At 46.5% G+C, this 12,500-nt stretch overlaps 1 protein-coding gene across 1 annotated transcript in view; it reads right to left on the reverse strand.

Annotated features, from left to right (window-relative positions):
• Window positions 1–12,500, reverse strand: part of LOC135103900 (zwei Ig domain protein zig-8-like) — a 66,566-nt gene that overhangs the window by 15,201 nt on the left and 38,865 nt on the right. Inside the window, exon 4 of the mRNA XM_064010828.1 lies at window positions 12,084–12,218. Within this exon, the coding sequence (XP_063866898.1) occupies window positions 12,084–12,218 (135 nt within the window). The remainder of the gene's footprint in view (window positions 1–12,083; window positions 12,219–12,500) is intronic.

Below are 12,500 nucleotides of genomic sequence, written 5' to 3' on the forward strand. Positions count from 1 at the left end.
GGAGCTGATCTTCCTTATCTTTATGAGGCTGTTCGTGGTAAGCTACACTATTTTACAGTAATAGATGTAGGATAGCAAAGGCGACGAGAGAGAGAGAGAGAGAGAGAGAGAGAGAGAGAGAGAGACAGAGAGACAGAGAGACAGAGAGAGAGAGAGAGAGAGAGAGAGAGAGAGAGAGAGAGAGAGAGAGAGAGAGAGAGAGAGAGAGAGAGAGAGAGAGAGAGAGAGAGCGGCGCAGTAGGCTTCGCTAGTATATTAAGAAAAGGAGATTTTGGAATATTTCACGAGTAAAGTTAGGTTAGTTTAGGGCTGGTTGGAGACAGGGATGGTGAGGGAGTGAGGGGGAGAGCGGAAGGAGACGAAAGAAGAGGAGAACCATGAAAGAGGAGGACGAGAACGAGGAAGAGAGAGGTTAGGTAGGTAGGTTAGTTTGGGATGAGGACGATGAGTAAGAGAAGAGAAAACGAGAATTAGGACGAGGGATAATGAGAGTAGGAGGAAGAGAAGGGACGGAGAAAGAGAAAGAACGAGAGAGAGAAAGAAAGAAAGAGAGGTAACAGGAAGAGGAAGAGGGGAAATAATGGCAGAGGTTGACCAAAGTTGGCACAGGGAGGGAGGGAGGAAGGGGAACGATGGATGCTGACAGTTTTGATGATGCAGGGGGAGGAAGAAACGATTACTCCCTCCCTGTTTTTCATTCCGTTCTTATGTGCGTTCTCTTTCCCGTCCCTTCATTTTTTCCCTTATTTCTTGACACACACACCGCTCTCTTATCTTCTCCCTCAAACCTTGTTGTGTGTTCCTCGGTATTTCCCCTCCCTCCCTCCCTTCCTCCCTCGCTTCCTTTATTTGTGTCTTTTCTTTTTTTTCTTTCCTTCCTTCCTTCCTTCCTGTTTTTTTTTTCTTCCCGCCCACCTACCTTGTCCGCTGTGCTTTCTTGTTTTTTCACGTTTTCTTTTAACTTTTTTTGAGAATTCCATGTGTAATTGAGTTGAATATTTTTAGACACTCCACTCTCTCTCTCTCTCTCTCTCTCTCTCTCTCTCTCTCTCTCTCTCTCTCTCTCTCTCTCTCTCTCTCTCTCTCTCTCTCTCTCTCTCTCTCTCTCTCTCTCTCTCTCTCTCTCTCTCTCTCTCTCTCTCTCTTAGTGTTATCATTCTGGCAATATTTATTTCCCTCTTAGGTTCGTTCGTAATTCATAAGATGGAGTGCGACAGGAGGGGGAGCTTTTTTCGTATGTTGTGCGTGTCACGTTAGGTTCTTGGAGCGTGTGAGTGGGTGTCTCTTTACCCAGCAGCCCTCTCTCCCTCTCTTTCCTGTTCCTCTCCACCGCACGCACCAGCTTCCACACCCCAGACGCTCCCACATCACGCCTCAAGCCCAGCGAAGCCTCACCACCTCCACCAACCTCCGTTTTCTTTTTTACGTTTTCCTCAGTAATGCAAAACTCTCGTGGCTGCGACGCTTAAAGAGGTGGCGGCCACTCGAACTGTGCCTGTGGTGTTGTATGTGCTGCTGGTGTGGTAGTAGTGGTGGTGGTGGTGGTAGTAGTAGTAGTAGTAGCAGTATTAGAAATAGTAGTAGTATTAGGTGTAATATATGTTTCTACTGCTGTTTCATATCACAAAGAATAACACACACACACACACACACACACACACACACACACACACACACACACACACACACACACACACACACACACACACACACACACACACACACACACACACACACACACACACACACACACACACACACACACACACACACACACACACACACACACACACACACACACACACACACACACACACACACACACACACACACACACACACACACACACACGAACACAAACACGTCGCGGCTTTAAAACTTTACACTGTTGATATTAAAAATTTTTCCTTGATTATTTTTCTCTCAGACTCGCCTTATATCCTTGATTTTACTTTCATTCCATGTGTGTGTGTGTGTGTGTGTGTGTGTGTGTGTGTGAGCTGGTGGTGGTGGTGGTGGTGGTGGTGGTGCTGGGAAGATTTAATTCTCTTTTTACTTCATCTGTGTGTGTATGTGTGTGTGTGTGTGTGTGTGCGTGTGTCTGGCTGTGCTGGTTAGGTTTCCGCCACCCTCCTTTCCCTCTGGCCTCTCTCAACCAAGGGCGCGTGTTTCCTTGGGCTTTTATTCGCCCGCCATCCGCCACGCTTGTTGATGGCCTGCACGGTCGCCTTCCCAATTACCGCCAAAATTGAAATGCGCCGAGGTACAGCTGAGTCCGTGTGTGTGTGTGTGTGTGTGTTTGTGTGTGTTTGTGTTTGTGTGTGTGTTTGTGTTTGTGTTTGTGTTTGTGTGTGTGTGTGTGTGTGTGTGTGTGTGTGTGTGTGTGTGTGTGTGTGTGTGTGTTGACTGATGCAAAGAAAACGAATAAAAAAAAAAAAAAAAAAAACAGTGATCCTTACCACTACCATCACCACTTCCATCACCATACCATTCATATATTATATAAAAACTACACACCACCTCACACCACTACCATTATAACAAACTAAACTGACCAAACCTAACGTAACCACACCAAACTAAACCACACCAAACCACACCAAACATCAACACCACCACCATCACCACAACAATGAGTACCACAACCACCACACATCCATTACCCTCTCCCCACCACCACCTCACACATTACCTTCCACCATATCACACCGCAGCAATCCACTACACCACACCACCACACAATACATGCATAACCTCCCACCGCCAAACCAGATATCACCGCACAACCGCACAACACCAAGCCACACATCACATCGCCTTCCCTTCTACCCACCTTCCCCAGGCAAACGCACCATCCACCATCGCCGCCACTTAGCCCGTTGTGGAGAATTAGTAGCGGCAGTATAAGGCAGCGCGCGGCGGCGGCAGGAGGGGCATGTGGGAGTTGCTATCTTTATGACCAATGTCGAGGTTATTACGATCTCAATAATAGACCATGATCGTCTTTATGATGAAAGGCATCCAGTCTCATGATGTATAATAGCGGGTGGGAGGAAGGAGGAGGAGGAGGAGGAGGAGGAGGAGGAGGAGGAGGAGGAGGAGGAGGAGGAGGAGGAGGAGGAGGAGGAGGAGGAGGAGGACGGACGAGGAAGATAAGGAGGAGGAGGATAAAGACGAGGGAAAGGAGGAAGAAGACGAAAAGCATGAAAAAAAGGAAAAAAATAGGAATTGGAGGAACAAAAACAGGAAGAGAAAGGGGATGAGAAAGAGGAAAAGGAATGGAAAGAAGTGGAGAACAAGGAATAGGAGGACGAGGACGCTGCAAGGGAGGAAAAGGACCACGAAGAAGAGAAGGAACATAAATAGGAGGAAAAGGAGGAAAAGAGGAGGAGGAGATGGTGCAAGTGCAGTCTCACAATTATGAGGAAAAGGACAAGAATGGAAGAGAGCATCACAAGAACAAGAAAAATAGGAGACGAGAATAACACAAGGAAACAAGAAAAAAGGGAAGAATGACAAGAAAAAAACAAGAAAATGGAGCGGAAGAAAAAAGGAAACAAAAAAGATAGAAAAAATAAAGAAAAAGAAGAAACGTGATGGGAAGGAAGCTGTTTGAGGAAGAGGGATAGTGACAAGAAAATGCAAAAAGGGGAGGGAGGAGAGATGTGAGAATAAGGGGAAAAGGAAGGGGTATAAAGAGGAGGAAGAGGAGGGAGAGTAAGAGGAGGAGGGAGAGGAGGAGGAAGAGGAGGAGGATGGTGGTGATACTGAGATGGATGGCAAGAGAGTGTAGAGACGCGGTAAATTGTGGTTACTCTCCCTTATAGTCTCTCTCTCTCTCTCTCTCTCTCTCTCTCTCTCTCTCTCTCTCTCTCTCTCTCTCTCTCTCTCTCTCTCTCTCTCTCTCTCTCTCTCTCTCTCTCTCTCTCTCTCTCTCTCTCTCTCTCTCTCTCTCTCTCTCTCTCTCTCTCTCTCTCTCTCTCTCTCTCTCTCTCTCCCTGTCTTCTATCAGGTGAGGAGCATCTTAGGCCTTCCCTCCCGCGGGGCCTGATGGCCTAATAACCTCAAGGGCTCCCTTCACCGACGCCTACTGGGGAATTATGATTATGTATGGGACGGTGAGAGATTAAGAGAGAGAGAGAGAGAGAGAGAGAGAGAGAGAGAGAGAGAGAGAGAGAGAGAGAGAGAGAGAGAGAGAGAGAGAGAGAGACAGAGAGAGAGAGAGAGAGAGAGAGAGAGAGAGAGAGAGAGAGACAGAGACAGAGACAGAGACAGAGACAGAGACAGAGACAGAGAGAGAGAGAGAGAGAGAGAGAGAGAGTAATATAAGCTTAATTACGTGTGTATTCTAGTTTTTTCTTTCGCCAGAGAGAGAGAGAGAGAGAGAGAGAGAGAGAGAGAGAGAGAGAGAGAGAGAGAGAGAGAGAGAGAGAGAGAGAGAGAGAGAGATTGTAATATTAGCTTAATTACGTGTATATTCTACATTTCTTTCGCTTCAAACCCAGTGGTAACATTTCCAGGACTAGAAATAACAGTAATGATAATAACAACGGCAGTAATAGCAGTAATAATAATAATAATAATGCACTGAAAACACCAGCACCACCACCACCACCACCACCACCACCAACTCGGAATTCCCAGAGAGCTAACAAACGGGAGAAACGAGTGTGTGGTATTCTGCGTTTAGCTTCGAGCAAAAAGCGAAAAAAAAGAAGAGGTACAAGTGGAAATGAATGTATATGCAGTAGTGTCGTGGGCGATATTGGCGTCGGGAGGCACGTAGACACCGCCGAGCCTTTTATTGGAACCCGTAAATTGAACTCGTAAAATTTCCCCCATAAAAATGCACCAATGACTTCGTGAGAGGGAGAACCGCGGCCACGCATGATGCAGAAATATTTTGTGGTTGTGATGCATGAGGCGGCAAGAGGAGGAGTAGGTATGTGAGCTGGTTAGTCTCTCTCTCTCTCTCTCTCTCTCTCTCTCTCTCTCTCTCTCTCTCTCTCTCTCTCTCTCTCTCTCTCTCTCTCTCTCTCTCTCTCTCTCTCTCTCTCTCTCTCTCTCTCTCTCTCTCTCTCTCTCTCTCTCTCTCTCTCTCTCTCTCTCTCTCTCTCCAAGTTTTCTTCTTTCTCTAACTTCACATACTTGCTTTTTTCCTTTTCCTCTTTTTCCTTTTCGTTTTTTCCTTCTTCCCTTTCTTCCTTACTGCCTTCTACTAACTTTCTCTTCCTTCCTTCCTTCCTTCGTTTACTTCTTTCTACTCTTACGTTTTCCCTACGCTTTTCTCTCACCCCTTGTCCTCTCATATTTTTCCTCCCCTCTTTCCTTTTCGTTTTTCCTCCTTCCCTATCTTCCTTACTTCCTTCTAGTTTTCCCTCTCTCCTTCAATCCTTCCTTCCTTCCTTCCTTCCTTCCTTCCTTCCTTCCTTCCTTCCTTCCTTCCTTCCTTCCTTCCTTCCTTCCTTCCTTCCTTCCTTCCTTCCTTCCTTCCTTCCTTCCTTCCTTCTTTCTTTTCTTCCTTCACTTCTTTCTGCTTATACGTTTTTTTCTCCACTTTTGTCTTTCCCTTTTCCTTTCCTCTCTTTCCTCTCCTTCTTTCCCGTTTTCCCTAGTTCCCTATTTTTATTACTTCCTTCTAACTTTCCTTCCTTCATTCCTTCCTTCCTTCCCTCCCTACTTTTCACTTTCAGGTTTTTCCTCCTTTTTTTTATCTCCCGTCTTCTTCTCTCACCTCCTCCTTCTCCCCGTGTTTCTTGTTCTTTATTTTTCTCTCTCTCTTTCTTAACTTCCTCCACCATGCAAAGTTTCTCTCCCTCGTGATCTTTTTACACTTGTCTTCCTCTCCCACTCCCTTTCACTCACTCACTCACTCACTCACTCACTCACTCACACAGCCGTCTATCTCTTCTTTAATTTTTCTCTACTTAATTCCACACTCTTATTTACTCATTTACTTACTAATTCACGCACCCATTCACTCATATTTACACTCGGCTTCATATCATTTCTTAAATTTTTCCTCTGCCTCATTACTCAATCACTAACTAACTCACTTCTCTCACTCACACAACATCAAATCCCCTCTTTCATTTGATTCCTGGCCTCTTTCGACACTGCATCTTACTCACTCACTCACTCACTCACTCACTCACTCATTCATATCCCCTCTTTAATTTAACCTCCTTTCTCCATTCCTCACTTCTTTTACCATTATTACAAACATCTCCTCAACTTCCTTCATTCCAACCATCATCCTCTTTCCTTGCCCCTCATTCGTCCTTCCTCTCGTGTGCACCCGTCTCTCACTCGCAGGTAATAAAGCAAAATAATTCCACCATCCACTGATTGCTTTCCACCTGTGTCTCTTGTTCGGTGGCCTCACGTCACACCTCGCACTTGACGTCAGGGAAGCTGCTATAGACGTGGGACCTCTTGCACATCTCAGCAAGGCAAGGTTGGGATCGTGTTCTTAGGTAAGATTGGGGGTGAGAATCAAGGTAAGGGGAAGGAAAGGTTAGTGAAAGAATGGGGAGGGTGAAAAAAAAAAATTAAAGGGAGAGGAGGGATTGGAAGAAGGAAGGAAAATAATGGAGGAATGTAAGTAGGAAAAGAGAGAAGAATGGATGGGTTAGAATGGGAGAGAAAAATATGGAAAAGTGGTGGGGAAATTAATTAAAAAGAAAGATGGTAGAGAAAAGCAAGAAGGGAATTTGGGTTATGCTATAGTGGAAAAGGAAAAGAAGGGAAGTGGATGGGAAATTGAAGGGAAAAAGGAATAAGGGAGAAGGGTGAAATTGAAGAGTAAGGAAGAATTGAAGAAAAATAAATAGAGGAGGGAGAGAGAGAAGGGAGAAAGGGGTTGGAATACACTAAATTAGGTGAGGAAAAGAACGAAACGAGAAAAAAATAAGGGGGAAAGAAGGGAGAAAAAGAAAAGAGGTTGGATTTCACTTAAGTACGAGAGAGAAGGGAGAGAGGAAGAAAAATAAATAGAGGGGAGGGAGAGGGAGAAAGGAAGATGAGTTACGTCAAGTAGGGAGGGGAAATAACTTAAGAGGGAGGAAAAGAATGTTAAAGGAGACTGGAGAGAATGGACACTTAAGGAGAGGAGAGAAGGAGAGGGACATCGGAGGAAGAAGGGAGAAGAAAAGCGACAGTAGGGGAAAGGGAAGACAGGTTACATTACAGGAGAGAGAGAGAGAGAGAGAGAGAGAGAGAGAGAGAGAGAGAGAGAGAGAGAGAGAGAGAGAGAGAGAGAGAGAGAGAGAGAGAGAGAGAGAGAGAGAGAGAGAGAGATGGGAGTAAAACGACAGAAGGAAGAATAAAAAGCACTGACGAAGAAGGGAGCAAGGAGAGGACGTGGAGAAGAGAGGGAAGCAGACGAAAATACGGAAAGAGGAGAAATGGAGAAAGATGAAAGTAGGAAGGAGAGGAAACACTGACGAATAAGGGAGGAAAGCGAGAACTTGGAGAAGAGAGGGACAGATAAACACCAAAAAAGGAGAAATGGAGAAAGACGGAAGTAGGAAGGAGAGGAAACATTGAAGAAGAAGAAGGAAGGACAGAGAGAGAGAGAGAGAGAGAGAGAGAGAGAGAGAGAGAGAGAGAGAGAGAGAGAGAGAGAGAGAGAGAGAGAGAGAGAGGAATGGAGCAAGGAATGGAATGAGCTGAAGCGATGCAGTTTTTATTTACGACACCCAGCACAGCAGTAAATGTTAGCGTGTTTTGATGTCGGTATCCTCTCAGTGATGGAGGAGATGAAGGCGGGAGATGAGTTGAGGGAGGAGGTGGGAAAAGATAGCGAAATAGTGCGAAGGATAAGGATGAGGTTAAGGAGAGAGAGAGAGAGAGGAGAATGAGTGAAGGGAAAGGAAATTACAGCTTTGGACGAGTAAGAAGAAAAGAAAAGGAAAGGGGAAGGAAGATAAAGAGAAAAATGAGTGCGTGTAGAAGGAAAGGATGAAAGAAGGGAAGCAAAAAAGTAAAGCACGAAGGAGAGAAGAGGAGCTTAAGATAAAAGTGCTTGATCGGATTGGTTGAGAGAGAGAGAGAGAGAGAGAGAGAGAGAGAGAGAGAGAGAGAGAGAGAGAGAGAGAGAGAGAGAGAGAGAGAGAGAGAGAGAGAGCTGCAGTTAATCAAGAACCATAATTGACCAATTGAAAGGATACAACTAAGAAAATATTGGGAGAGGAAAACGACGAGGGGGCGAAAAAATGAGACAAATGTGACGGTGGACACTGAAAGAAATAAAGGGAAATTCGTCTGGATATTGCCGCGAATCGAGAAAATAGAGGAAGCCATATTACTTCTCATCCTTTCTCTCTCTCTCTCTCTCTCTCTCTCTCTCTCTCTCTCTCTCTCTCTCTCTCTCTCTCTCTCTCTCTCTCTCTCTCTCTCTCTCTCTCTCTCTCTCTCTCTCTCTCTCTCTCTCTCTCTCTCTCTCTCTCTCTCTCTCTCTCTCTCTCTCTCTCTCTCTCTCTCTCTCTGGTGACCATCTTTTTTTGCCCCTTTCCCTCTTTACAACCCTCCTTCTCCTCCTCCTCCTCCTGCTCCTTCTCCTCCTCCTGCTCCTTCTCTTCCTCTCATTCACTCACTCCCTCCTCTCCTATCTTTTATACACTGGAGTATAATACACGACCATCATTCCTACGCCACCTCCTTCACACGGACCCAGGGAACCTCATTTCTCCCTTCCCTTCTTTTTCCCACCGCCATGTCTCTACCTCCCTTCCTTCCTTCCTTCCTTCCTTCCTTCCTTCTTTCCCATCGTGCCTTTTCTTACAGTCCCTCCATATATTAGGCAATGAGAATAATCCATGACGTAGAAGATAAGACCTCATAACCACAGTCCCCCAACGAGCGTAGAGTCTTGTTAACGACCCGCCTTCCTCGCCTCCCCGCGGCTATTTGGCACCAAGAACACTGATAAGGCCCAGAAGTATACTGGTGGCGCGGCACAGCTCTCTGTCTCCGTCTCTGTCTCCACGCCTCTCCTCTCCTCTCCTCTCCTGTCCTGCTGCTGCTGCTGCTACTACTGATTCGGCGCCCCGGATCTGCCTGTGCTCACGTGTTGAGGTGCGGCTGTGGAGTGTAGGATGCTGTGTTGCCAGATAGAGTGAGAGAGAGAGAGAGAGAGAGAGAGAGAGAGAGAGAGAGAGAGAGAGAGAGAGAGAGAGAGAGAGAGAGAGAGAGAGAGAGAGAGAGAGAGAGAGAGAGAGAGAGAGAGAGAGAGAGAGAGAGAGAGAGAGAGAGAGAGAGAGAGTGGCTTTTCACTGCAGACAGTAATTAGAATTCATTTTCCATTTCTTTTCTTTCCTTTCCATTTAATTACGTGACTGTTTCTACATACGTACATAGTTTTTTTCTTGTTTTTAATTATCAGAGAAGCAATTCATGTGTGGGTGAGGAGGTGGCCGAAGTTCTATTCTGTGCTGCGTATCGTTTAGTGTGATGTAAGATTTTTTTTCATGAGACGGGATCTGACCCAGGGCAACAAAAAATCAGAAAAAAAGCCCACTGAGATATCCGTCCCCTAAGAGTAGCCAAAAATTATCCAAAATTTTAAGAAAAAATGTGATTTTGCTACGAGTGACGTGGATGCGCAAAAGTAGCGAGGAGAGCCGTGGGAGAGGAGGTGATACCTTCAAAGAGAACATAACAGCACTAATATTTGTGGTTGGCAATTGAATTAACAGTGTTGTGTGTGTGTGTGTGTGTGTGTGTGTGTGTGTGTGTGTGTGTGTGTGTGTGTGTGTGTGTGTGTGTGTGTGTGTTTGTTTGTTTGTTTGTTTGTTTACGAAGTTGCACTGAAATTACTGTAACATTGAGTTTGCCTTCTTATCTACGAGTATGCATCGAACTGCCGCTCCCTCTCTCTTTTACTCTCTCTTCCCTGCACAATTATAGGCTATAAACCACCCGGGTCTTGGAGCAGCCACACAACAGAAATAACCTCTGTGACACACCCTGGCCGGGGGGAAGGGTCGCGCAATCGGGATAAGAGCCTCGCCGTCACCCTGCCACCCTTAGTCGTTGATAAAATCCTGGCAGGAACTGAGCGGCCCTACCTTACCAATGCAAAACTTGAGACACACACACACACACACGCACGCACGCACGCACGCACGCACGCACGCACGCACGCACGCACGCACGCACGCACGCACGCACGCACGCACGCACGCACGCACGCACGCACGCACACACACACACACACACACACACACACACACACACACACACACACACACACACACACACACACACACACACACACACACACACACACACACACACACACACACACACACACACACACACTAGCCTCATTTTACACTTTTGTCTTTTCTTTCTCTCCTCTCCCCTTTCTTCTCCTTCACTCGCTACTTCAACTTTACACGAGTCTCTCTCAACACTTGCTGACCCGTCTCCACTCCCTCTCTCCCGTACCGTCCCTCCCCGCGCGCTTCCCAACCTGCCGGAGTCACTGCCAGAATACCTTGTTCTCGAGGGATGTGTGGCTCTGCTCAAGGAAGTTTTGCGGCCGTGAGATGTCGGGGTTTCGTGTTAGGTCTATTTTATTCCTTACTTGGTGTGTGTAAAGAATGTAAAAGTCGTGGCCAGCTGCACTTGTAGAGGGGAGCAGGTATGAAGGCGTGCAAGTTAGTGTTATTTTTATGGTTTTGGAAAGAAAGAACGACCGGACGTGATGGGAGGCAGAAACCCGTGAATTAGCATCACAAACACGTTAGGTGACAAGTGTGAGTGGAAGAGATGGAAAGTCGACTGAAAATAGACAGTTGTGTGTGAACAAGGCTGCATCTTTGCCATCAGTGATAGACAACTTAACATTATTATCGCAATGTGTTGTGCTCTCAACTTATTTGCTAGAAGTACCAGAGTCCCTTCCGTATGTCACCGAAGCGCACCCTCACGTCCCGAAGACACCCACTCTCTCACTCTCCTCCAGGACTTGCAAGGTACGGTCAGGGAGGCATCGAGACGGCTCGCTCGCGCCGCTCCGACTCTCCGTTGAAATAGAGAGGCTCCCGGAGGTCGGATGCTGTCCTTTGTTTCACGCACCGCTGCTTGGAAAATAAACATCTACCTGACTTCCTGCTGGCTTCTATAAACGCTTGCCTCCTTGCCCTGCTCCCTTGCCCTTTCCATCTCTTTGGCTGTGGGTTTGCCTTACCGCTCGCCTCGCCCTTGAGTGCTTTCCTTACTGCCGCTGTGACTCCTTTCGCTTCGGCTCGTCTCGTCTCAGTTTTTGCTATACATTTCTTTGATTTATTTTTTCCGGACCGTTCGTCTCAGTTCCCAAGTATATGTACGTATTTGTTTTGTGTGTTCACCGCCGAGTGCTCCCTCCACATCCCAGCACACGATAAGGATAGAGGGTAAAAAATACTGCTTTGCAAGAGGAATAGTTGATATGTAGCGAGGTTTTGGAGCAGCACTGTGTATACCAAGTTTAAAATCTGATCTGGATAAAACTGAACTTGTGGACAGAACAACACGAGCTTAGTCAAATCCTGTATACTAACGACCATGTAAATACAGCTGTTCGCAGATAAACACACACACACACACACACACACACTCTCTCTCTCTCTCTCTCTCTCTCTCTCTCTCTCTCTCTCTCTCTCTCTCTCTCTCTCTCTCTCTCTCTCTCTCTCTCTCTCTCTCTCTCTCTCTCTCTCTCTCTCTCTCTCTCTCTCTCTCTCTCTCTCTCTCTCTCTCTCTCTCTCACGCACACATACACATTAAGACTTTGTATCGAGTGCGTACTTTAGTAAAACTTCTTCCTTTACTTTTAACCCAAGCGCATTTCTCTCCCCGAGTGTCTGCAGTCCTCAGCTTCATTCCCCTCCGAGTAACTACAGTATCTCTTCCTCCTTAATCCGGGCCATTGCTGCCTTCCTCTCTGCATCACCATTTCACATCCGGCTCTAATTTTCGTCTCCCAGTGCTCCCTTTTCATCCCTTCTTCCTATCCCTTTATATCCCATCTGCCCCTTCCATTTATTGCCTTCCTCCATTTGTGCTCTTCTCTTCCCTCACTGATCCGCTGCACTCACCTGCTCAATGATGCAGAAGAGGTTGATTGGCGAGCCCGTCTCCACGTGGTACTCGCTGTTGCCCAAAATGAACGCCTCAGGCACGATCACGTTCAGGTTCACGAACTGACTCACGATTCCTGTCCCAGTGGAGATCTGGTGGCGAGAAGTAAAGAAGTTAGTAGTTAAAACGGATTAAAGGGATAAACAGCAACAGACCCTTAAATCTCTAGTCTGCTTGATTGCACTTCAGTACGTAAACTACCTGTAGAGATAATAAGGTAGTACAGTGGAAGAATCCTGCCTACCCACCTATCGGTCGAGAGAGAGAGAGAGAGAGAGAGAGAGAGAGAGAGAGAGAGAGAGAGAGAGAGAGAGAGAGAGAGAGAGAGAGAGAGAGAGAGAGAGAGAGAGAGAGAGAGAGAGAGAGAGAGAGAG

The sequence above is a fragment of the Scylla paramamosain genome, chromosome 9 (assembly GCF_035594125.1).
Source record: "Scylla paramamosain isolate STU-SP2022 chromosome 9, ASM3559412v1, whole genome shotgun sequence".
In the NCBI taxonomy this organism is placed as follows: domain Eukaryota; kingdom Metazoa; phylum Arthropoda; class Malacostraca; order Decapoda; family Portunidae; genus Scylla; species Scylla paramamosain.